General features: G+C 40.5%; 1 protein-coding gene across 1 annotated transcript in view; it reads right to left on the bottom strand.

Moving 5' to 3' along the window:
- Positions 1 to 22,931, bottom strand: part of ANK2 (ankyrin 2) — a 568,692-nt gene that overhangs the window by 107,860 nt on the left and 437,901 nt on the right. The window contains exons 15-23 of the mRNA XM_045018048.1: positions 20,104 to 20,202; positions 16,877 to 17,074; positions 14,776 to 14,874; positions 13,994 to 14,092; positions 9,662 to 9,859; positions 7,791 to 7,889; positions 7,355 to 7,453; positions 4,726 to 4,824; positions 1,396 to 1,494 (exon numbers count right to left, since the gene is read on the bottom strand). Of these exons, the coding sequence (XP_044873983.1) occupies positions 1,396 to 1,494; positions 4,726 to 4,824; positions 7,355 to 7,453; positions 7,791 to 7,889; positions 9,662 to 9,859; positions 13,994 to 14,092; positions 14,776 to 14,874; positions 16,877 to 17,074; positions 20,104 to 20,202 (1,089 nt within the window). The remainder of the gene's footprint in view (positions 1 to 1,395; positions 1,495 to 4,725; positions 4,825 to 7,354; positions 7,454 to 7,790; positions 7,890 to 9,661; positions 9,860 to 13,993; positions 14,093 to 14,775; positions 14,875 to 16,876; positions 17,075 to 20,103; positions 20,203 to 22,931) is intronic.

Below are 22,931 nucleotides of genomic sequence, written 5' to 3' on the forward strand. Positions count from 1 at the left end.
TAAATATCAGCAAAAGCAAATACTCCATATTTACTAAGATTTTTCTGGAGATTGACTCAAATTTGGAGAAGAAAACTAAACCTGTTTCTCACAGTTCATTAATAAAACATAGCTCACTCTATTTATAACATCATGTCAAGCCAATTTTGTTCCATCTTACTCTGTTCATTTCAACAGGGACTTGCTGTCAGCATGCAATGTAAAAGCAAAATTATTTTCGTCTCTCTCATTCCTCACCCCACCCCCCCATCTCCATTGTGGTGCATGTTCTTGGTTTAGAACATATGGTAGCATCTTTTCACAAATTTTTGGATTTATCATTATGGGGAATCTAATGCTATAGCCTTTCTATTTTTATAATGTTTTACGCTTTAAAAATAAGCATTGTCCTTATAAGTTTTCATGGTAAAAGACAATAAGGCAAATTCATGCAAAAAATGGTAGTATTACTGTGTTCAGTGATACACAGCTTTTTGAAGGCCTCTTTTCTGACTTACTAAAACAGTGGCAGACTGTAGCGATATGTGACCAGTGAGAGAGAGACTCTTTCTCCTCCCCTCACTGGTGTCATGGCATCAGAATATAGTTAGTCTTTCTGGTTAAAAACAACAGTTTGCATCTGTTCTGACCATGTAACCAAGTGGCTGGTTACCACTGTCCTCTCTAAAATTATTTTTTTTTAAAAAAGGAGTAAACAGAGTTTTGAAAAATAAAACTACTCCACAGGCATCAACATGGCTCAACTCAGGACGTTTGGCATATATCATTCACGAGCCCCGAGAATCAAAATCTTGATTCCAGTCAGTTTGAGGGCTGAGGAAGTGAGCAGGGATTTTTTACACTATGATAAAACTGGATCCATTTGTTCTGGAAGTGATTTGAGCAAAATGAGGATTTATGTGCTTCAGAGCGGCTAAGTGAGCACCACTAAGTCTGGCACCCATCCATGGACTGGCATAGCCTGATTGCTAAGAAGCCTGCTGTGGTGGTTCTGCAACAAGCAGGTGTCACAGAGGAAAGCATACAAGTATAAGGAGAGACTGAAAAGAAGGAACTAGAATAATGGAAAAGAAAAATAGAGAAATGGGCCAGAACCTATAAAAACACTCCCAAACTTCAGGGAAGTTTAGATTTGCTGCTCAGGCCTGTCTCTAAAAACTTATATTCTGGTTTGAGTACCTGTTATTTCATCTGTGTAAACTCAGATTTATAGAGCTATTTATATTAATTCTGTGTACTGTATGCACATCAATACATTTGCAACAACCAAGCAAAGGCAGGTCTTAAAAACTTAAACTAAAAAGAGAAGAGGGAGGCAGAGGGAGTCTGAAGCAGTACAGCAGAGACAGCATTATGAATAGAGAATGGAAGCATTAAAACACATCTAGTACTCACAGTTGTGGTGGTGGTGACCTCCTCTGTTACCACCTTCAGAGTATCAACCACTGAGATGTATCCCAAACGCCTTGCAATCGCTAAGGCAGTGTTACCATTCTGAAGAGAGAGAGAGAGAAATGAGAGGGAGGACTGTGATTCAAACCAATGAGATCACTCCCAGCACTGCATGAGCCAGCATTTCCATCCAAAACAAGGCACAGCTTAGGAAAATCACTGAGTTTTACCATTACATCTGAATCTGTCTTTGTAACTTCTTTAAGACTATAGTCCTGATTACCATGGTAACACAAACACACTTACATCTGCCTGCAATTCCTCTTAAAAAACATGTTGCATGCTTTAACCCTAAAGTTGTCAAATTTCACTACACATTATGTGCCTTGACTGCATTGTTTTCCAAAAACTCTGTTATTTGGGAAGTTATTCTAAAAACTATTAAAAAGTTTTAGAGTCCAATGTCTCATAGAAACAGTTCACATCTGAAGCAGGTACAGTGCTCTCTCTGGGAATATATAACTTATGCAAAAGCTCATGATGTAACAGGCAACAAAACAAAACAAGGTTTGAGTTTAGGAGGAGAATTCTTTTACATTTAAATGCCTATCTAAGCCATCAAAAATAACTAGTATTTAAATAGCCCCTTTAATCTTCAAATAAAAAATTAATTAGCTAGTTGAACCCCAGAAAACCCTTGTGATATGGATAGGTATTAATTTATTTATATAGGGCTAGCCCAGGGGTCAGCAACCGGTGGCTCGCGGCTCGCCAGGGTAAGCACCCTGGCGGGCCGGCCCGGTTAGTTTATCTGCCACGTCGGCAAGTTCGGCCGATCGCGGCTCCCACTGGCCGCGGTTCGCGGTCCCAGGCCAATGCGGGAGGCAGGAAGACGCGGCCAGAACATCCCTCGGCTCGCGCCACTTCCTGCCTCCCGCATTGGCCTGGGACCGCGAACCGCGGCCAGTGGGAGCCGCGATCGGCCGAACTTGCCGACGCGGCAGATAAACAAACCGGGCCGGCCCGCCAGGGTGCTTACCCTGGCGAGCCGCGAGCCACCGGTTGCCGACCCCTGGGCTAGACGGTTATATTCTCATTCACACTGAACAGTACACCTCCACCCTGATATAAAGCAACCCGATATAACATAAATTCGGATATAACGCGGTAAAGCAGCGCTCTGGGAGGGGCGGGGCTGCACACTCCAGCGGATCAAATCAAGTTCGATATAACGTGGTTTCACCTATAACGCGGTAAGATTTTTCAGCTCCCGAGGACAGTGTTATATCTTACATCAGGAGCTGTGCCACTGAAGTCAATGGAGCTACTCAATGGGAATGAGAGAGTATCAAAATCTGGTCTGTATTTATTTATTTCAAAAGTGCCCAGCAGCACAGCGTAAATCCATCCACAATGAGTAGCCAAAAATCAGTGCCTTTTTGTCAGGAGGAGCAGAAAAAAAATATCAGGCACAAGCTACATCAGGTAAAAATGTCTGAGGGTATGTCTTCATTGCAGAGTTAACCTGGGTGATCAGCCCCAGGGTATGAGCCGCCACACTGCAAAGCCCTATCCAAGTTCCTGTGTCCTTATTGCTACTGTATTCACCTGTGTGTATCACTAGGACTTCTGAGGGCATCTCCCACGGTTCTTTGTACAGCAGTGAGCTGAGCAGTTCTTTTATTCTTTCCCAGTGAATAATGGGAGAACTTGTCTGTCCTTCTGGGCACATGGTGAGAATTGTGGGAAGACAGGGAAGGACTATAAGCACTCGAGTGTTTTAGCCACTGCAAAGTGGGTGGCTTTCCAGCCCAAAGCCTTGGCTTCACTTCAGAGTTAGTTCAGTTATTTACACTCAAATTAACTCCTTTTGAGTTAGGCTCTCTTGACTGAGAGCAGCCATACTGCAAAATGACACTCAGCCTGCACAGTGTTTGGATTAGAAGCACAGAATAGATTTACTGCATTATTTACTCAAGCATCAGAAGCACTTGAGCTTCAACCTACATCGCCTGATGGTCCAGCTAGCTCAAGTTTAAAGCACCACTTACCCCAAGTGAGAGATTTGTGTGTGTAGACAGGAATCAAGCTGGGGTAACACTTGAATTACATATACCTCTAGCTAACACTGCAAGTGTAAGGCAAGTCCCAAATGAAAGCTGAACTGGGGCTCTAACCCAGACTGACCTGACCCCCCCACTGTGCCAGCTAGCCCCACTTGAAAGCGCCACTTAACTCGGAAGAGATATTTTTGTGTGGATGGTAACACCAGAGTAAGAGCCCAGGCTACCTCTCCAGTGATTGTGCTTTGAGGTATGAGGGACCCAGGCTGTGACAGCGCTACAAGGTCATTGGAAATCAAATGAACATACCCTCAAAATAAGTGAGCCCTGATGGGGTGTTTAGCCTCAGGAACTGACCATGAAAGCCTCGCAGCTAAAGATGTAGGATATAAACTACAACATGGATTCTTGGATAATTCAGAGTATTGTTCCAGGGAGTGAGTGAGAAGCCAGTGCAGATTTAAGCAGGGGTATTATGCACTCATGGCAGTCTGACCCACTCAGGAGCTAGGCTGAGGCCTGTTTTTCTTGTTTTTTTTTGTTTTTTTTAATCAGTTGGAACCTCTGGGTACACAGAGCTCACGTGGAGTTGTCAGTGGTATAGATGGCTATTACAACAATTGCAGACTCCTGGCTGTCTGTAAAGGATAGAAGCTACGCTACAGGCTATAACTGCTATATCAGAATCCAGGAGTAGCAGTGAACTCAATGCAGGAGGTGACAAACAAATGGATAGAGGGATAGGGTAAATCAGGTCTGGACTAAGTGCTTCATCCTGGGCAGTAAGTATCCCTTTCATCTTATACACAGTAGGGTTGCAGTCAGTTTGCCTTCATCCACATTCTCATCTTGGCCAGGCACTGGGGGAATAATAAGACTACCATCTTTATTGCTATTCTTGTTTTACACATGGAGAAACTGAGATGCAGAGTGCCTGTGAGACAACCAGTCAGTGGCCAACTTGGAATTATAATTCAGGAATTACTGTTTCCAAATCCCATGCTCAGCTCACTATTCAAACTAACTCTACATCTGGAAAGAGCTTTGCAACTAAGCAGAGCTACCTTAAGGGGCTAGAAAGGAGAGAGAGGAAGTCACACTCACACATCTGATGACCAGCTGTATGAGAAGCACATTCACCAAAGCAAAAGGCTAGAGCGGAGAGGAATCAGATGAGTCAATCAGACTCAGGAAAGAGAGGAGCCATCAGGGGAAAAGCTGCAGGCAGGTGATAGATTGCAGTAGTAACACAGACAGTTTCCAGACTTACAGCAGTGATGGCATTGGGCTTGGCCCCATGCTGGAGTAGGACATTGATGATATGAGTGTGACCCTGTTGAGCAGCTTGATGCAGAGGGGTGTAGCCATTCTGTTATTAACGGTAACCACCATATTTTTAAGGAGAGAAAAATACAGTGATTAGAAAATACATTTCAATTTACTTCCTCTATTCAAGACATTTAATTTATTTAAAACCACATCTATGCCAGCATTTCATCCACACATACAATAATTCTCAGCACCTTCTCTAAACCCTCTAGGGATTACCGAAATAATAAATCATGATAATATTTTGACTTGCGGAGCATTTTTCATATGACAATATTAATGGTCTATATAAAGGTGAGCAAACATTACTGTCCCTATTTCACAGATGAGAACAATGAAGCACAGAGAACATAATGCTCATGCCCAAGGTCACAGAGCAAATGAGGGAGAAGGGGACAGATCCAGGTCTTCTGACTCCCAGCCCTCTGTTTTTAATGGGTACCCAAGGAGTCTGCCTTTAAAAACACTTGGGCTAATTTATAAAGCCATGTAAATTCTAACAGCACTGACTGAGTCCATTTTAAATGAAGCAGCCGTTTGACTATAAGTCTCGCTGATTATGAACGTCAGTGCAGTTCATTTTCTGTTGGTCTGCAAAAGGTCCCAACTGTGCCACAGATATAGTGAAAAATGTTTGCATGTTCTGCATACCAATAAACATTTTTAAATTCTGTATATTTATCTACTCCAGTGATCCATTCATGATGTTCTACAATACAAAAGCAAGGCCAGACTGCACTTCAGCTAGCTGATCTGAGGGGGAATTGTATGAATCTAGTCAGGCAGTTAATTTACAAATTATCTGCACTTGACTTTGAAAGCAGGCAGAGAATAAAACTGGGGGGAAATAGCAATTTGATTTCACTGTACCATGTATGTATGTATAAGAGAGCCTAAGGGACTCAGACTGATCTCTTGGACTCGTGTATGTGCCTTAAACTATGACTATGACATGCGTCTTTCATATGGACAGATGGGTGAGAACGTGTTTGGTACTCTAGTTGCCCTTGTAACATTTAGGCTATGCATCCATCTACCAGGTAGGATACAAAGCAGGGGTTTACTATAGGTTGTGCTGTTTTATACTGACAAGCACATTATTTCTATTACTTTAATATCAGTGCTGTCCCTTGGGATCGAGTCCAGACACATCACCTTTCCGCTGGACATGGCACACAATATCCTGAAGGTTCTCTCTATAGAAAGAACCCCAATAGCATGTCATTCGGCTTTTGTCAGCTATAAATCTGGCCAGGAGGGACTTGCTCTTTAAACTGAGTGAATCCACAATGCTGGTTATCTGTTAGTCTGCCAAGATTTATGATATTTTCGAAGAGCTAGTGAGCCAGATACTGGTTTCAGTTACTCTGGTGTTACTCTAAACTAACTTTAATAGAATTATTTCAGATAACTAGAATAACCAGGGAAACTCAAGTCAGAACCTGACCCAATGAGTTCAACACACATTTAGATACAGAGTGACACCTAACAGATAAGGGGCAATTAGGATATTCCTTTCAATTGCCTCCAAGTAGCTCAGCTGGACGTGCTGCCAGCTGCCACTTGATAGCACACAGTTTCTAGCTGTCTGCTTTTATTATGGGTTTCAACTTTTTTCTTGTTATACCTACTAGCTCTTTGAACAATCTTATCTATGGTTTTAACCTACTGAGTCTGGGCTATGACTGCTCTGGAAATGTCTTGACTCTACCCCTGCCACTGTGTTTTTTTGTGCATTGGAGTTAGCGCTGTTTAGTTGGGCTCATTTTCATGATGCTGTCCCACTTCGAGGAGTGGATCGACCATACGAGTAAGCAGCTGGAGACAGAGGAGTCAGCAGGAATGATCAGTGAATTACAAGTTTGTGTGATTCTGATCAGTTGTCAAGGACACCAGATGTGTTGTTGGAGCCATCAATGGAGCTTAGCTGTTTGCACTGACACCAGAACACCAAGGAAACCAGGTGAACGGTATGACTATAGGCTACCAACAGGAAACCAGTTTGAATTGGAGCCAGGGAGTGCTGGGCCCTTGTGGGCTGCCTTCTCCTTCTTCTGGTGCAGGTGACGTGACGACATCTGTTACATAACATAGCTTTGTAGTCACAGATCCCTCAGTGTAAGCATATATTCAGCAGATTCAGAAACCACTGGTTGAGAGAGGCAGAGTTGTCTCCACATAGCACACCTTGGAGGGTTTTATTCTGGTGTAACTCAGAAGTAACTCTGAAGTCAATGGAATTACACTAATGTGAGCAGAATCAGGCTCATACGTGTTACAAGTACAAATAAAATAAAGGAAAAACTCAAGAGAACAGATCTCCCTTCTCACACACGCACACACAGAGTTAATGCACCTAACTTCAGCTTAGTGAATAATGCACCCTGAAGCAGAACAGAGGGAACTCATTCCACCACAGCCACAAATCAGCAGATATTGACACCTAGTGTGCATGTGTAATTTGTAAAAAGATCTACTAGGAAAACAATCCTATAGCTGTCCATATGCAGTATGAATTAGTATCATATGGTCACTGAAGAAAAAAACAGAAGTGATGACAAATTCTTTACCTTTGTTTTAGCATTGACGTTGGCTCCCTGTTTCAGGAGGAAATTCACCATCTTGACGTTTCCATAGTGACAAGCCACAATTAAAGGAGTGTAGCCCAGCTACAATAAAACAACACAAAAAAGTAAACCTCTGCAGTCAATGGGACATTCCATTATAACAAGAGCAGAGAGTCCTGTGGCACCTTATAGACTAACAGACGTATTGGAGCATGAGCTTTCGTGGGTGAATACCCACTTCGTCGGATGCATGACTTTCTGTGACATGACATGCATCCGACGAAGTGGGTATTCACCCAATATGTCTGTAGTCTATAAGGTGCCACAGGACTCTTTGCTGCTTTTACAGATCCAGACTAACACGGCTACCCTTCTGATACTTGACATTATAACAATAACATCCTTGTTCACCTGGGAACAGTAGCATTATGTGGTTTACCTTTGTCTGGGCATCTTGGTTTGCACCATGCTTTGTCAGTATATCAGCTACGTTCACTTTATCCTCCTGAGCTGCAAGGTGCAAGGATGTCAATCCACTCTACAAATGAAATGGAAAGAGAACTATAATGTTACCAAAAGGAAAGAAAACAGGACTTGCAAGTTTTATCATTTTTAAATATAGCAAGATCCTGTCTGTAATTTCAAAAATAAAGATTTTTAAGCAGAAACGGGAGTTGGTCTCTATCCATATAAAACTAGTGAACAGCTCATCACAGCGAACTGTCATCGTAACTATAGATTCGTGCTTTTGGCTAGTGATTACCATACCTGGACTTTACACAATAACGTCACTGGAGAAATCAAAGTGCCAACTAATGAAGAAGGATGACCCCTTCTGCAACTCTGGGAGCCATATGGGCCTTAACAATTATAGGTGGGAGTCAGAATAAAGGAAACAGTAGAAGAGAATTGAGGCCCAAAAAGAGAATCGAAGCAAATCTTTAAAAAAGCATACATTGATAGCCTTATATCAATGGTAAGAGCTTATATAAATAAATTATATAAATAGATACATTGAGTATGAGAATGGAAAAGCAGTTTGCTTCCCATTTCTTAGACTGGCACATTACACTATTCTCATACATCAAGAGCCTCATCATGCAGCTTTTACTCCCGAGCAAAGGCTGCAGAACCAGGGCCTGTGAGAGTAAATTTTGTTCGGCATCTTTTGGCTGGATAAAACTGCATCACAGAAAATCTTATGTAATGGTTTTTGGGAGGGAATCAAGGTACTTCTAGGAAGGATTTGGCACACATTCCAATAGAAAACCTGATCAGAATGGTTTTCATTAGGATTATTTTATTATTTTCTCAACTAGTAAAGCTGCATTATTCTTTGCCAAACATTACTAGTTTCTTCCATCCCAGCAAGGAAGCTGGATGGCACAATATATTGGGATAAGTGCCATAAGCACTCCACTAGTTCAGCCCTCAAGCTATTGTTCTCTGACCTGTGTCACATAGGGCTGGATCAACCCAATGACTCACAGGACCTAGAGCAGTGGTCCCCAACCTTTTTGTCTGGCGGGCGCCAGACGAAGGACCGTGGCGGTGGTCGAGCATCCGCCAAAATGCCACCGAATTTATGTGGCATTTCGGCGGTGACACCTCTCGATGACATCACTTGTCGGTGGCAAGCAGCGTCATCGAGAGGCATCACCACCAAAATGCCGCTGAATTTCGGCAGCATTTCAGTGGATGCTAGACTGCCGGCCAGGACGTGGGTGCATTTAGATGCCCCCGTGGGCGCCATGGCGCCTACGGGCACCACGTTGGGGACCCCTGACCTAGAGCTTTTCACAACCTCCCTTCTATTATTTCTTAATCCTTGAGGTAGGATGTACAACTTTGGTATTATGTTGGGAACAGCTCAGAGATTACAAGACTGCAGGACAGTGGAAACACTACAACCCTTTCTCCATGGCTGGTTCTGCAGCAACTTCCCCTGGCATGTCTGCTTCTCCAGGCCCACCTTTCTGTCAGAGCTTGCAGGCACATCATTTTCCACTGAACATGGCACACCACTGCAGATCCTCCCTAGGTTACCCAACATAGTTGTTAATGATATGCTTTTAAGACAGCCTCTGATCAGGGTCACTTTCTCTGCTAGCCCTAGCTACCCTCACTGCTGCTGTTCACCCACCTGCCTTGCTTCCTTACACTTCTCAGATCTTGAGCTTTTGCATGTGTATAGGGGTGTGTAGTTTGGACTCTATTTCTGAGCAGCTGGCTCTATTCTTGTATTGCACTTTGCAAGTCATTGGATGCCCTCCCTGTGATAGCTTATCCTCAGTGGTGAGAGGGCATTACCTTAGTTGCCACATGGATATTAGATCCTTTGTCCAGGAGCAAGGTAACCATGTCAGCATGGCCTTCTTGAGAGGCCAGGTGCAGCGGGGTCACTCCCTGTTTGGTCAGAATGTTGGTCTCAGCTCCGTAGCTCAGCAGCGTGGTAGCTATCTGCATCTGATTCTTCTTGGCAGCAATGTGCAGAGGGGTGTATCCATTCTAAAACCAGGCTCCACATGTTAATAGGCTTTTCTGATGTTTACAAATCCATCACACAGCAAATAGTGCACCATTTTATTTCATAGAAATATCTGGAACAATCTGCCTCTAGAATTATTTTTCCCATTCTTGTCAATCCTACAGTCAGTTTCCAGTGGAAATAATAATGGAGGAATAGAAAATGTCCAATTTTCAGATTATGGTGGCATAGAGAAATATGAAGGAATGTTGAAAAGAAAAACCATTAAAAGCCAACTATTGAGACATTTCTGTATCTTAAGAATTATTTACATAGGATTCCTGTATCAGATGAGACCAACTGTCCATTTAGATTGGAATCCTGCCTCCAACAGTGGCCAATACCAGATACTTCAAAGGAAGGTGGATAATTATGGAATAGCCTATGCATTTGGAAATCTTTTCCTAAACCCTGCCATTTAGTAGTTATCTTATGCCCTAAACTAGCATAAAAAGGATACAACTCCTCATGCTATCTGGTGTATTGTGGCTGTTTTTAATATCCACATAAATATCTAGTCCTTTTTCTAAACCTCTGGGCTCCTCGCCTCAATGCTATCTGGTGGGAATGAGTGCCATTTTAACTTTTCCAATTGCAAACTGCACATTATAAAGCAATACGTTAAAATTTATGTTTAGTAGATCTTGTCAAAAAATTTCAGACAGAACATTTTTCTGTCAGAAAATGCTGAACTGACAGAATCTAAAGGTTCAGCGGGATGTGTCAATTCCATGGAAACTTTCAAAAGAAACCAAGAAAGCAGGACAGACTGCTTGCCTGCCATGTTTCCTGAGAGCCTGGGTTTCCCTGGTCAGCTGCCTCCTGGGGCAGCTGCCTCCCTGTAGTGCCTGATTCCCCAAGGGAGTTGGCTGCCTGAGAAGTTGGGCATCCCTTGGAGGCAGCTGCCTAGAAAGTTAACTGTTTTGGTTATCCCAAAATGGAAATTTTCAGAAATTTTCCTCCTGTGAAAAAGTTTGAAATTTTGGTTGAAAAGACATTAAAAAAAAATCAAAATTTTCTCATGAGGGAAATTCCATTTTCCAGCAGTTCTAATGTTTAATCGCAAGGCATATATTACAATGAGTTTATTTTTGTTTTTAGTTCTCTAAATCCAAAAACATTTTTTCCACTTTGTGATACTGTAATCATGAAAAAAAAGTGCATCTTGTCCTTCACATACCAAAGTGGTAGGTGGTTAATAAATGAAGACTGAGAGACTGCAATGAACCCTAAATTTTGGAAATCTTGGGTACTGTAATATATAGAAGAACATATAAGAATAAGATGTCCCAAGGAAGACAGAGACAGACAGAAATGCACTGATTTGGAAATGCATGCATGTACTGGCTGACCCATATGGACGCTGACAAGAATACTGCAGTCAGCAGATGTCAATAAAACTTAGATCCAGATCCCCAGCGAATACAAATTGACACTGAACTATTCAGATTTACACCAGCTAAAGATCTAGTCCTAGAGTGTGGGTGGAGAGAGAACAGAAAGAGAAGTTTCATAAAAACTAGGAAAAGCCAGTACACTGTAAAATAAGGTGCCTGGAAACAATATTATTTTATACTCTCACCGATTAGAGTTAATTATATTTTGGAACCTACTAGGACCTGCACTGCAACTGCTTTGTCTTCATCCACCTTCTCTTCCACCCAAGCTGGAATTTAACTATGCCCTAGTCTCCACACATTAGAATTGTCCTGTCACTGGCTCTATTTCACCCAATCTTTCCCCCCATAAATGAGTAAATACCCTGCTTCTGACTGATGAGTGACAACTTTTTGGTGCTTGATGGGTGCATGCTCTGCACTGCACTCAGCTCTTTGGATGTAAAAGTACAGAAGAGGATGTGTGTTTGCACCTGCAACTTTGATAGTTGTGTCAGTTATGCAATTGGCTGGATACAGTCAGAGGGAGCTATTAACTATAATGTACAGTCTCAGTGCATTGACACACTGCCTTATTTGGAAAGAAGAGGATGGTGTTCCACTTAATTCCCTGTATTGCATTTCCAAAGACGTAATAAGGGGTTAGGACAAACAGAATCCTTGTTACGTTTGTAGTATCTGTGTTGGGGAGGAGGGTTGGTAAAATTTCTTACTGCAGCAATGCTTCTGCTGAATTCCCATCCACACCAGCAAAAGCAGTGCCTCCTGTGCATCAATGAAAAGAAGGGCCACTACTTGTAGGACAGTTGGAGTAGAGTGTAGGATCCAGAAAATTTTAAATCAATGAAAACTTGCAGAGATAGGGTTCTGTGTGGGTGTTTTCCTTTTTTAGTTTCCTATAACATATCAGAGAATGATACAAGCCCTGATCCTGCCACACAGGCACACCTCTCTATACACACAGGTTCAAGGACAGGTTTCCAACATTATGCAATACTAAAGTAAGCTCCAAATTATGCTTCTTTTTCATTAAAATTAAGTTGGACTCGGACAGTCATATATGCAATATATTCAAAGAATGACTGAGACAAGCTTAGCACAGCTCCTACTACTCAGTCACAAGGAATGTCGCTATGGGTTTACCTGGTAGAGCCATAGCATTTATACTGAATGGCAGGGGTAGGCAACCTATGGCACGTGTGCCAAGACGGCACGCAAGCTGATTTTCAGTGGCGCACTCACTGCCCGGGTCCTGGCCTCCAGTCTGGGGGGCTCTGCGTTTTTATTTAATTTTAAATAAATCTTAAACTTTTTAAAAACCTTATTTACTTTACATACAACAATAGTTTAGTTATATATTACAGACTTATAGAAAGAGACCTTCTAAAAACGTTAAAATGTATTACTGGCACACGAAACCTTAAATTAGAGTGAATAAATGAAGACTTGGCACAGCACTTCTGAAAGGTTGCTGACCCCTGCTGTATGGGGTCTACTTTGAGTCTGCAATAATATATTGGACACATACTGAGTCTAGCTTTCAGATGGAGATGCCACTCTAATTGGCTGTGTACTCTTCGGCCAGATTTTTCTTACACATTGATTTTACGCTGGTGTAATTTCACTGACTTTAATGGAGTTACTCTTGACTGATATCTGTAAGAGGAAAATCAGTCTTTTTGTGTCTGGTCACGAATTGGAACAGGCAACAGGGTAGCTTCAGTAAGATCAGAATACGGTCTCTTTTAGGGACAATAGACAAGTGATCCATAAAGTCTACTCAGGAACTCAATCACACAAGGACATCCTGATCTGGTGTCCGCATGGACTGAATTTCCTCATATTTATCAATGCATTGGATAATCAGCAGTCCTTACGTTTCAGTAACAAGGTTTGACTATAACTGGCTATGCTATAAAGCAAGTATGCTTCTAAAAGGCTCTACAGTGACTTTAAAAAAGAACCCTTACAGTCTCTATTGAAAAAAAAACAGCTCTATTTTTAAGAATGAGCATAGAAGATACGATTAATAGGCTTGAGCATAGTCTCAGAAGTGCTATTCAGAGTTCTTGCACAGCTTCAAAAATCCTGAAAACTACAGATACAAAACTACCGTAGCTATGAGGCTGTAAAATATCTCTAAGAATATTCTAATGATGGGGACAATTATAAGCAAAAGGAGGGGCATCTCTCCTCCAGCTTTTCTCTGAGGAGGAGAACTCCTTTCCCTCAAAACTGTGTCTGGCTGTGAAGGGCAAGAAGAAGAGGCAGCAGAGGAGGGAGAAGAAAAAGTATGAGGCTTCTTTGTGCAGCAACTCCCAAGCATTCTTTCTCCCTTTTCCCTGCTGGTCACCCATCAACTGTTTATCTGAGAGGCTCAAGAACAAGCATGAGTCAGCTGCAACTGTCGCCTCTGACCAGCAGAGGCCTCTATATCCACCTTCTGGGGTGTCAGGTAGGGTGACCAGATGTCCCAATTTTATAGGGACATTCCCGATTTTGGGGGCTTTTTCTTATATAGGCTCCTATTATCCCTCACCCTCCGTTCCGATTTTTCACACTTGCTGTCTGGTCACCCTAGTGTCAGGAGTTTGCAACTGTGACTCCGGCCTTCAGCTGACTCAGCTCCTTCATTGGTTTGTTTGTTGATGTTGTTTTAAAATTATTCCCCTGGTTCTCAGAGTGTAACGTTGCCAGTGCTTGGCTGTGAAATCTCACCTTGGCAGTAGCATGGGGAGAGGCACCTTTCTCCAGCAACAGCAGAGCCACCTTCTGGTTGTCATAGTGAGCAGCTACATGGAGTGGGGTGAGGCCATTCTGTAAAGGGCGTGTTATCGAATTAAGTTGTTAGCTGGGCATAAGCAACCATTAAGCCGCAAATCAATATATATTAAACAAATATATTAATTGATTAGCCAATAAATACATAAACAAAATGACATTTAACTCAGTCTGAATTATTTTCGTTTTAGAAACTTTGCTGAGACTGAAAATAATAGTAAGCCAACAGTTAGTATGATGTACTTTGCTTAAAACAGGGCAAGCAACTGAGGATGAATTTGATTTGGCCAGTATTTATTATTCATCACAAATCACGTTCTGAAATCTCCAAGTCAGAGAAACATCATTATGAGCAACCTTCGCAACATGGGAAAAAGTAATAGTTCTGGTCTTGCCCTATTATTTCTGAATTGTGATTTTTATGACCTGAATAATTTAACAGAATGGGCACTTCTTGATCCACAGTAACATATCAGTCTTTATAATTGTGCACCAACATGCTCTGCTGTAATAAAAGTAAAACATTAAACACACTGTGAGGTAGCCTCACATGCATGTGTATGTAAAAAGCATTCTAGAGAGACTGTTATTTTTAATACAGTTAAGTTGGACAGTGAATACAACTTCTTTCTTTTACATTATTTTTTCACCAAATTACTGAGCATAATTGCTTTTTGCTTTTCAATCCCCCAGTGATTCCCTGTAGGGGAGGACTGTACCTTGCCAGCTGAATCAGGAGAAGCACGACGCTGCAAAAGTAGTTTTGCCACATCCAAGCTTCCATACTTTGCTGCCACATGCAGTGGTGTGAATCCCTTCTGAATAATTTTTAGGAGACAAAAATTTTAGTGTAAGTCTCTGGGATCTTTCATGTAACGATCATTTTTTCCTTCTTCTAATCTTTGAATGTTTTAGCAGGTTACGATTCAAATTAAAGCCACCTGCAATTTTTATTCATTAATAACTACTAAGACTTAACAACTAGTAATGGTACCAATCAGTCTGAAGTATTTTGATATGAGTGTGTCATACAAGAAAATATCCTCTTTTCAGTCTTCCATATGGCCACAGTATGACAGTTTTACCACATAAAAAGTTTACCAAGCAATATCCATTGTATGGGTAGTGAGGCTCCAATTCAAATTTTATCCAAAACTTAGCTTTTCAGTGGCTCAATTTTTTATTTAGTTTTATGGTGACAGAGTTTTTAATTATTTATCCACTACATTGATTTGTGCCTGGAAGCAACTGATAGGATTTAGTTTCTTGCAGATTGTTTGGCCTATGAGAACAGCTCTGAACTTGGTGTTACCATTGCAGCAGCTCCGCAGAAGAATGATACTATATATTAAGACACACATTTATATAGACACACTATATAGCCAATACATTTGGATACAGCTTCTGCAGCTCTACTGAAATAGATATTGTCTAACAGGAGGGCTGTAGCAAGTTAATTTTTTTTAAACACATACATTTAGGGGTGAAAAGTTGTCTTCTTAAAAACGCCTTTTCTATTAAGTGTTAATATGGATTCACTAGCATGTCTAACAAATTATTTCCCCAGTAATTTCTTTTTAAAAATCAGGTTGGTAAGAAAAGTTTAAGGGATAAGGACAGCAGGGGGCAGATGATTTGCAACTGTTGTCCTGGAAACCAGGGAGCACCATAACATATTTGCCTGACATTTTGACAATGTGTGGTGTTTATTCTAGTTGCCATCAAGTTATGTTACTCTACCTGCATAGGGTTTGGATCAGGGGTTCCCAAAGTTTTCCATAGCATGGATCACATGTTAACAAAGAAGGATGGCCTTACAGACTACCTCTTCTCTTAGCTATGATTACACAACATCCCAGCAGCAATTACAGCAATTGCTTATATGGAAAATTAGGAAAGTATCTACAGTTTTAACTGTGTTTTAATGTGATTTAACATCTGGAAACAGCCAGCACCCCCAGTAATCCATGACTTCTCATTTGAGAACTATTGGTTTAGAATTTTCTAACCCTGGAAGATATAAGGTTTAAGCTCCAACTATAAAATAAGGAGCCCTTCTTTCCACCTGATACCATATTTGCAATCGCATAATCAGATGATGGGTTTGGAGAAGACCTCTTGATTCATTGCTCTATCCCCCATATCCATTTTCCTTTATATTACTTCTATTAGGAATCGACCTGTTAACACTTTAATAGGCAGGCAAACAAGTCTAGTACTGTAGAATATTTTTAGGACAATCTTTGAAATAATCAACTATGCCATGACATGTGGTACAATACCTTACTAATTTACTAAGATGCTGAATGTCAATCTGGTTGTAGAATATTCTGATTTATTATGCAATTTATATTTTGAGAATTTCGTTTCAGGTGTTAGATACCAGAGTTATTTCATTAATTTAAATAATTAAAATAAATAAGGCCTTTAAGGAGGTTTGTTTGTTTAAAGAATGCTAGGGATGATGATTTTAGGTGTTTATTTGGATACATAGAAGGCACCTTGTAGGCAAGAGAGGTTCCTTTGTCATAGAAACCTAGTACTTTCTAAACTTGTTAAGATCATTTATTGTTTACCAAGTCTAGTATTTTGTCTCCAGCTTAAACCAAAACCTGAGACTTCAGAGGAAGACAAATGTGTGTCAAAATCTGATGAATTCCATGTATATTACTTTCATCTGTTTGACTATTGTTTATAATAAAACCAGGTCAGTTTCTCTGTGAAATGCTTCCCTCACTATACAGCTGCCTCCCTGCTTGCTAACCACATCACAGTCTTCTCTCTCCTATTGGGAGACTAGCACAATGCATCTCATCTTACCTTGGTGGCCAAAGAGTGTGCAGCACCTGCCTCCAAGAGAACTGATGCTACGTCAACTTGCCCCTCTCTGGCAGAGATGTGCAGCGGGGTGTACCCATTAGTGGTTGCGGCGTCAGGGTGAGCCATGTGTTGTAGCAGCAGCTGGACAATCTCTGTTTTACCCAACCGAGAGGCAATGTGCAGTGGAGTCTGTTCCTCCTACAACTCAAATCAGGTGAACAGTTAACGCCGGTAGAAGCAACCTGAATACCACATCCTAATGGATTCCAGTTGAAGACTCTACACATTCACCACATATAAAAGAATAAAGGACACAGGGGAATGCTCAGTACCAGTGTGGAGATTAAACAATGTGCTATTAGATCAAAGGGAAGGAAAATGTAGGGAGGAACATTGTTTTTCTTTTCTTCTTTAAATATGAATGTAGATCACTTGCACCATAGTCCTACTTATATTCCTTTGTATTACAACTTTATGAAACCCTTACTCATCTTCAGTAGCACCAGAATCTGGCCCTATGGAAACAATTTCTAGATACTCTCTATTTCTGTTCTTGCTGCTTTCAAGGTGTATATTTAAATATAAACTGACTACATGTGACTCTTCAATCATTTATTGTCATAAAATGAAGTCCTTGGGTAGTTAATAATCCCAGAGGCACTCCAGTGATGCACTCACATGCTGTCCATCCATAGATCTGGGTCCAACATGTGAGCAGAGGAAACATAAAAAGTCCTCAATCTGGTAACTGAAGCCTTCCCTATAACAGCCAAATTCTTCAGAGGAGCTGTGCCAAATTTGAGGATTATGCTGTACGAACAGTTTCCAATGAAACAACTCAGAAACATTTGCTGTTGTTTTTACCTCAGTTTCCTGACTTTATTTTTTTGCAGCCCAGAGTTATTTCACAAATGTATAGTGAAAAATTCCATTCTTCGTGCAAAATTTGCCTTTTACTGGCATGAGAAATATGCACAAAACTGGCCTGGTGAAAAGCAAACGTTTCACATTTGTATGAGTTTGGCTCTCAGAGACATTATATTTTGCTTTTATTGTATAATATTCTTTCAATTTGATTTCCAAATAATAGATTTTGCATAGACTGAGGTTAAATGTGCACTAATGATATACAAAAAAAATCACGTTTGAGCGCCCTAAACCATCCAAAGGTATTTCTGCTTTCGCATGAAGGGATTAATGTCAGAGTAGGAATCTTAACCCCAGGAATCCCCTGCCCCCATCATTTAAAGCACAACCCAGGCTTAATATCTTCACCTGATATATACCATGCGTATTGCACATGGCTAACTACAGTTGATTTTTCAATATTGTCAAAATATGCATCATCGAATACAGAAATCAGACAAAAAGATGTTCCTGGGACTTGTTGGGTTGATTGTGGCCACAGCAACTGCTTCGATGTGTTTCTGTGGTAGGAATTTTAATTTTTGTAAGAACATCTAGGCTAAAAATAGATGCTCTTTTAAACACTGGGGGGACAGATTTTCCTCAGTGTTTAGGGGCTGATAATTAGGGCTAGATTTTTACAATGATCAGCTCCCATTTTGGCATCTAAATGAAGTGGCCAGATTTTCAAACTATTAAGATGACCTCTTTTGAAAGACCTTTCTGTGAAAGAATACATGACTAATGTTGGTGAGGCTAAAGAATAACCAGTATATGTACAGTATTATTGTTGTCTGCTTGCAGTTTTCCAAATACATGGAAACAGAACACAATTCCCCAATAACCATAGACAATGTTCTTAAGGCGTGATCACATATATTCAGATACATTTTCCACTGCCTTGAACATTTCTCTATCTACATCAAGTATTTATATGGCCCCCATCCCTATAGTATCTGAGTGTCTCACAAATCTTTAATGTATTTATCGTTACAACACCCCTGTGAGGCAAAGCAGAGCTATTAGTCCCGTTTTACATATGGGGAATGAGGCACAGAGAGGTTAATTGACTTGCCCAAGGTCACACAGGAAGTCTGTGGCAGAGCAGGGAATGGAACTTAGGTCTCCCAAGTCCTGGGCCAGTGCCCTAACCACTGGACCATTCTTCTGCTCAGTATAGTCATTTATACTGTGCAAACTGGGTGTATAATGCTACTAAAACAGAATTCTTCACTCACTTATCCTGGTTGCAAGTGGTTTACACTCACTTTGCACCCATCTTGCACACCTATGCAACTTCCATTAAAGCAAATGAAAAAATAGTCACAAAACCTTGTAAGTGATTACATAAGGAGCATCTGGCTCATAATTCTTTTACGTGCCAGTGTTTAGACAGCTTGGCCTTTTGTGTGTTAACTGCTTCCATCTATATTTTATAATGCATTATCAGGATTAAATGTTTAAAACCACATCACAGGTATACAAATCAGGGCTACGTGATTGATTTTAGTGGACAGTGGGAGAATTGCACTTGATATATAACAATGGTGGAAGTTCAGCTGTTAGATTAGTCAGAATCCTCTGATGTTTCGTTTCAGCATTTATATTATCGTACTCTTTTAAACTTAAGAGTTCAAATGTCTTTTAGAACTTGAGCCCTGAAGGGAGCTGGGGAGAAAGCATAGTGTGAGGTTACAGAGCTAACAAACAGCAGACAATACAGAAATTCTGCCCGGTGTGCCAGAATCATTCCCTTGACAACCAGCATTTTTTTCAATCTATTCTTTCTTTCAACTTCAGACAATATAAGCTAGCTCCAGTAATTATCTTGCACATTTACTATTCAAAAGCAAATATTGCTACATGGAATTACAGGTAGTCCCTTTACTAGGTAAACTGTAACTGAAAATAACATGCTGTGCTGCAGAATCCAATAATGGTGCAGAAATAGGTCATGAGGCGCCCTGAAATGATGTAGGGTGTGTCTGCCCTGGAGCTGGAGGTGTAATTTACATCTCCGGCAGACATACCCGTGCTAACTCTGATTGAGCAGGAATGCTAAACATAGAAGTGTATCCACTGCAGTCAGAGTGGCAAGACAGACTAGCCGCCCTGCGTACATACCAGGGGTTTCAGATGGGATTCTACAGGACTGTATTAAGAACTGGTTAGGGTGAAGCCCAAAAAAAACCAGATAAATACACAACATGTGGCCTTTTATTGTCTACTGAAGAAAAAAACATCCTTCCTTAGTAAACCCATTGTTTTTATTGTGCTTACAAGTAGAACAGAAGGTCTGGAAGCGGCAATGAAACACTTACCCTGGCTCGGGCATCAACAAGGGCACCATTCCTCAAGAGGCAGCGGACCACTTCCACCTGCCCAGCACGCGCCGCCATGTGTAGGGCAGTCTCCCCACGCTACAGAAAAGCAGAGATTTTAGAGCCCCAAGTCATGAGAAATAAGCAATTTGCAGCTCGTGTAAACGCTGATGATGTCAATAGAGTGAGGTTCATTTACACCAGCTGAGGGTCTGACCTTAATAACAAATTCAGAAGTGTGTGTATATACATGTCTTTGAGGTGGGGGAAGGGACTGGAGGCTGTATTTCACTTGGCACCCCAGTGGTCACAGACAATGGTAACTGCATCATTGAGGGTCAGGGTGAAATCCTAGCCCCATTGTCATCAATGGGAGTTCTGCCATTGACTTCAATGGAATCAAGAGTTGACACTCTGAGTCTTACAACATGTTAAATAAATCACAACCCACCACTGGTGCCTGGGAATATTCACCAAACAATTATTTTAAATGGCATTCTGCATATTATTCCCCCCTGATCATAGGTATTCCCTGGTTTTCTACATAATGGTGCTTCTGCTTGTACTTCAAAATAGCCAGGGGATAAGAACATATTGAGCCTAGGATTCTCAAGGGATTGCTGAGCATCTGAGCTTCAAAATGGAAGGGGACATTTTTCCAGATGGTCTCTTCCTGTGCACTGTGTGGAGCTGACAGCTTTAGAGGGCATTGTAAAGGCAATATATCAATCCCTGGATAGTGCTCTAAAAACTGTGGTCACTGGCACTGGGTGTGCAATGAATGCTAGCTAAACCCTCTCAATCCTTTTATAGCCCACAGAATTTGAGATGGATACATGAATTTCAGGAAGTCCAAGTGTTTTAGAGTATAAAGAGCTGGGTAAGAAAGTGAATATGAAAAGCTCTGGATGTTCCTTTGCTTTCCCTATGTTTGCAAAGCAACATTAGAAATTAATAAATAATCTTTGCTGTTGGAGATGTTGGCTTAATCTTGCACTATACCATCTTCTTTATGGAGAGTACTGTAATTTATCCCAAGAGAGTCTCTATGTGGCTAGTCTAGGACATACCAGGCATTGGCATAGTGCAGCAATAGAGAGACTTGTTGTGTCTTCTCTGTTATGACAGCGCAGCAGGATAAATCGCTGTCTAGCATTTTTCGTCCTACATACACGTGAACTCTTGCTGATGACAGAGTATCATTTGATTTGCCACCTACTTGTATAATCTTGTATAAAGAGAAGAGCCTCATCTTTTTACCATGGATGGACCATACCTACCAGTTGAAGGCTCTTATTGTTGACACTCTGTCAAATTAATCTGTAATTGCTATAGCACTGGCTTTCTCTCCTCTCATCTAGGAGCTGAGTCCATGTATCAAGCGCAGAAAAGGACCAATTTTTGTTGTTATTTACTGAGATAGTTAAAAAGTAACCCAAATCTACTCACAGTGACGAGCTTATAATGTAATTAACTCCCAACAAGGAGGGTTTAATTTATTTATATAAACCCATCCATCTATATAAATTTTGAAATCTACATATGGTCAACAGCTATGTTTAGTAAACGGACAATGGGTAAATTCTTGCAGTCCTAATGGGAGTTTTACCTAAAGATTTGATTGAAAGATTTGACCATATAAAAATCTTATCATTTGAAGAATATACAGTTAAAAACGTTTTCATTCTGTTTGTGAATGAGCCTTTCATTTAGCAAATTATCAGGTTTAGATTTCTATAAAGATCATTCTATACTTGCATTAGTGAAGCAATTTAACTTTTTAAAACAATTAGTGAGCTTTGCTAAGTAAAAGCGAAGACACCTGCCAAGCACAAACAATTGTAAAATGTTAAACTTTGTATCCAAACATTTATTAATATCTGTTATCAGTCCTGATCCTTTTTTGACTTAGTTTCTTTCCCAAAATTTCTTGTTAGCATTTTTACAATTAATAAAGTAGTTATATAAATATTGCTTCCGTATAAAAAGTATAAAAGCAGTGACCATTTTTGTCATGAATAATTTGTCATATTAAACAAATAAAGAAAAGAAATACAATATAATATGCATACTTATTGGAACCCCCTAATGGATTTGTTTACCTTTCTAGTAGAGAAAAGGTGGTAAGTCCAGAGTACATGGATTACTAACTAATTTAGCTCAGAACCTCTATTTATCATTTTAAAATATTATTTACTGGTAAAATTCTGCTTTAAAAAACAGACACTCACAAGTAACTATCGTTTGAGTTTGTTATATTAACAACTCAAACAATAAGAAACACATGTAATGTAACCCCAGGACATGTCCCTGGCCTCATTTATTTTAGAATAGTGGGATGTTTGGTACACAAACACTCATTTCCATGGCAAGTCAGGTCCTGCATTTGGTGTTACCTCTCAAAGGTCATATTTTAAGGACTTTAAAAATAAAAGTGATGTTCTCTAGAACTGTAATTTTCCATTACTTCTAAATGGGAAATACATCCCTGGTCTGGTAAAGGAACAGCTTTAGTTTAAAACTTCTAGGTTTTAGTTTAAACTGCTAGGTTAAAATTTTTAAAACTTCCCTGCCAGTTTATATGGCGCTGCTCCATTGAAGTCAATGGAGCTGTGCCCATTGACCCCTGCAAAATGGTTATCCTTTTGGATTTAAACTGCAGTTTTCAAAACTGAAACACAAAATTTTCCCTTCACTGTGCCCCTGATAAACCTGGTAAGGAAACTATTCAGAATCCCAGTGCTGCTGAGAAACACACTAAAACTATTGTACCGCAAAAGGGTTAAAGTGCCTGTTTTATAGCCAACTTCCCCCTTTTATGGTTGTTT

This window comes from Mauremys mutica, chromosome 5 (genome assembly GCF_020497125.1).
Source record: "Mauremys mutica isolate MM-2020 ecotype Southern chromosome 5, ASM2049712v1, whole genome shotgun sequence".
Classification (NCBI taxonomy): domain Eukaryota; kingdom Metazoa; phylum Chordata; order Testudines; family Geoemydidae; genus Mauremys; species Mauremys mutica.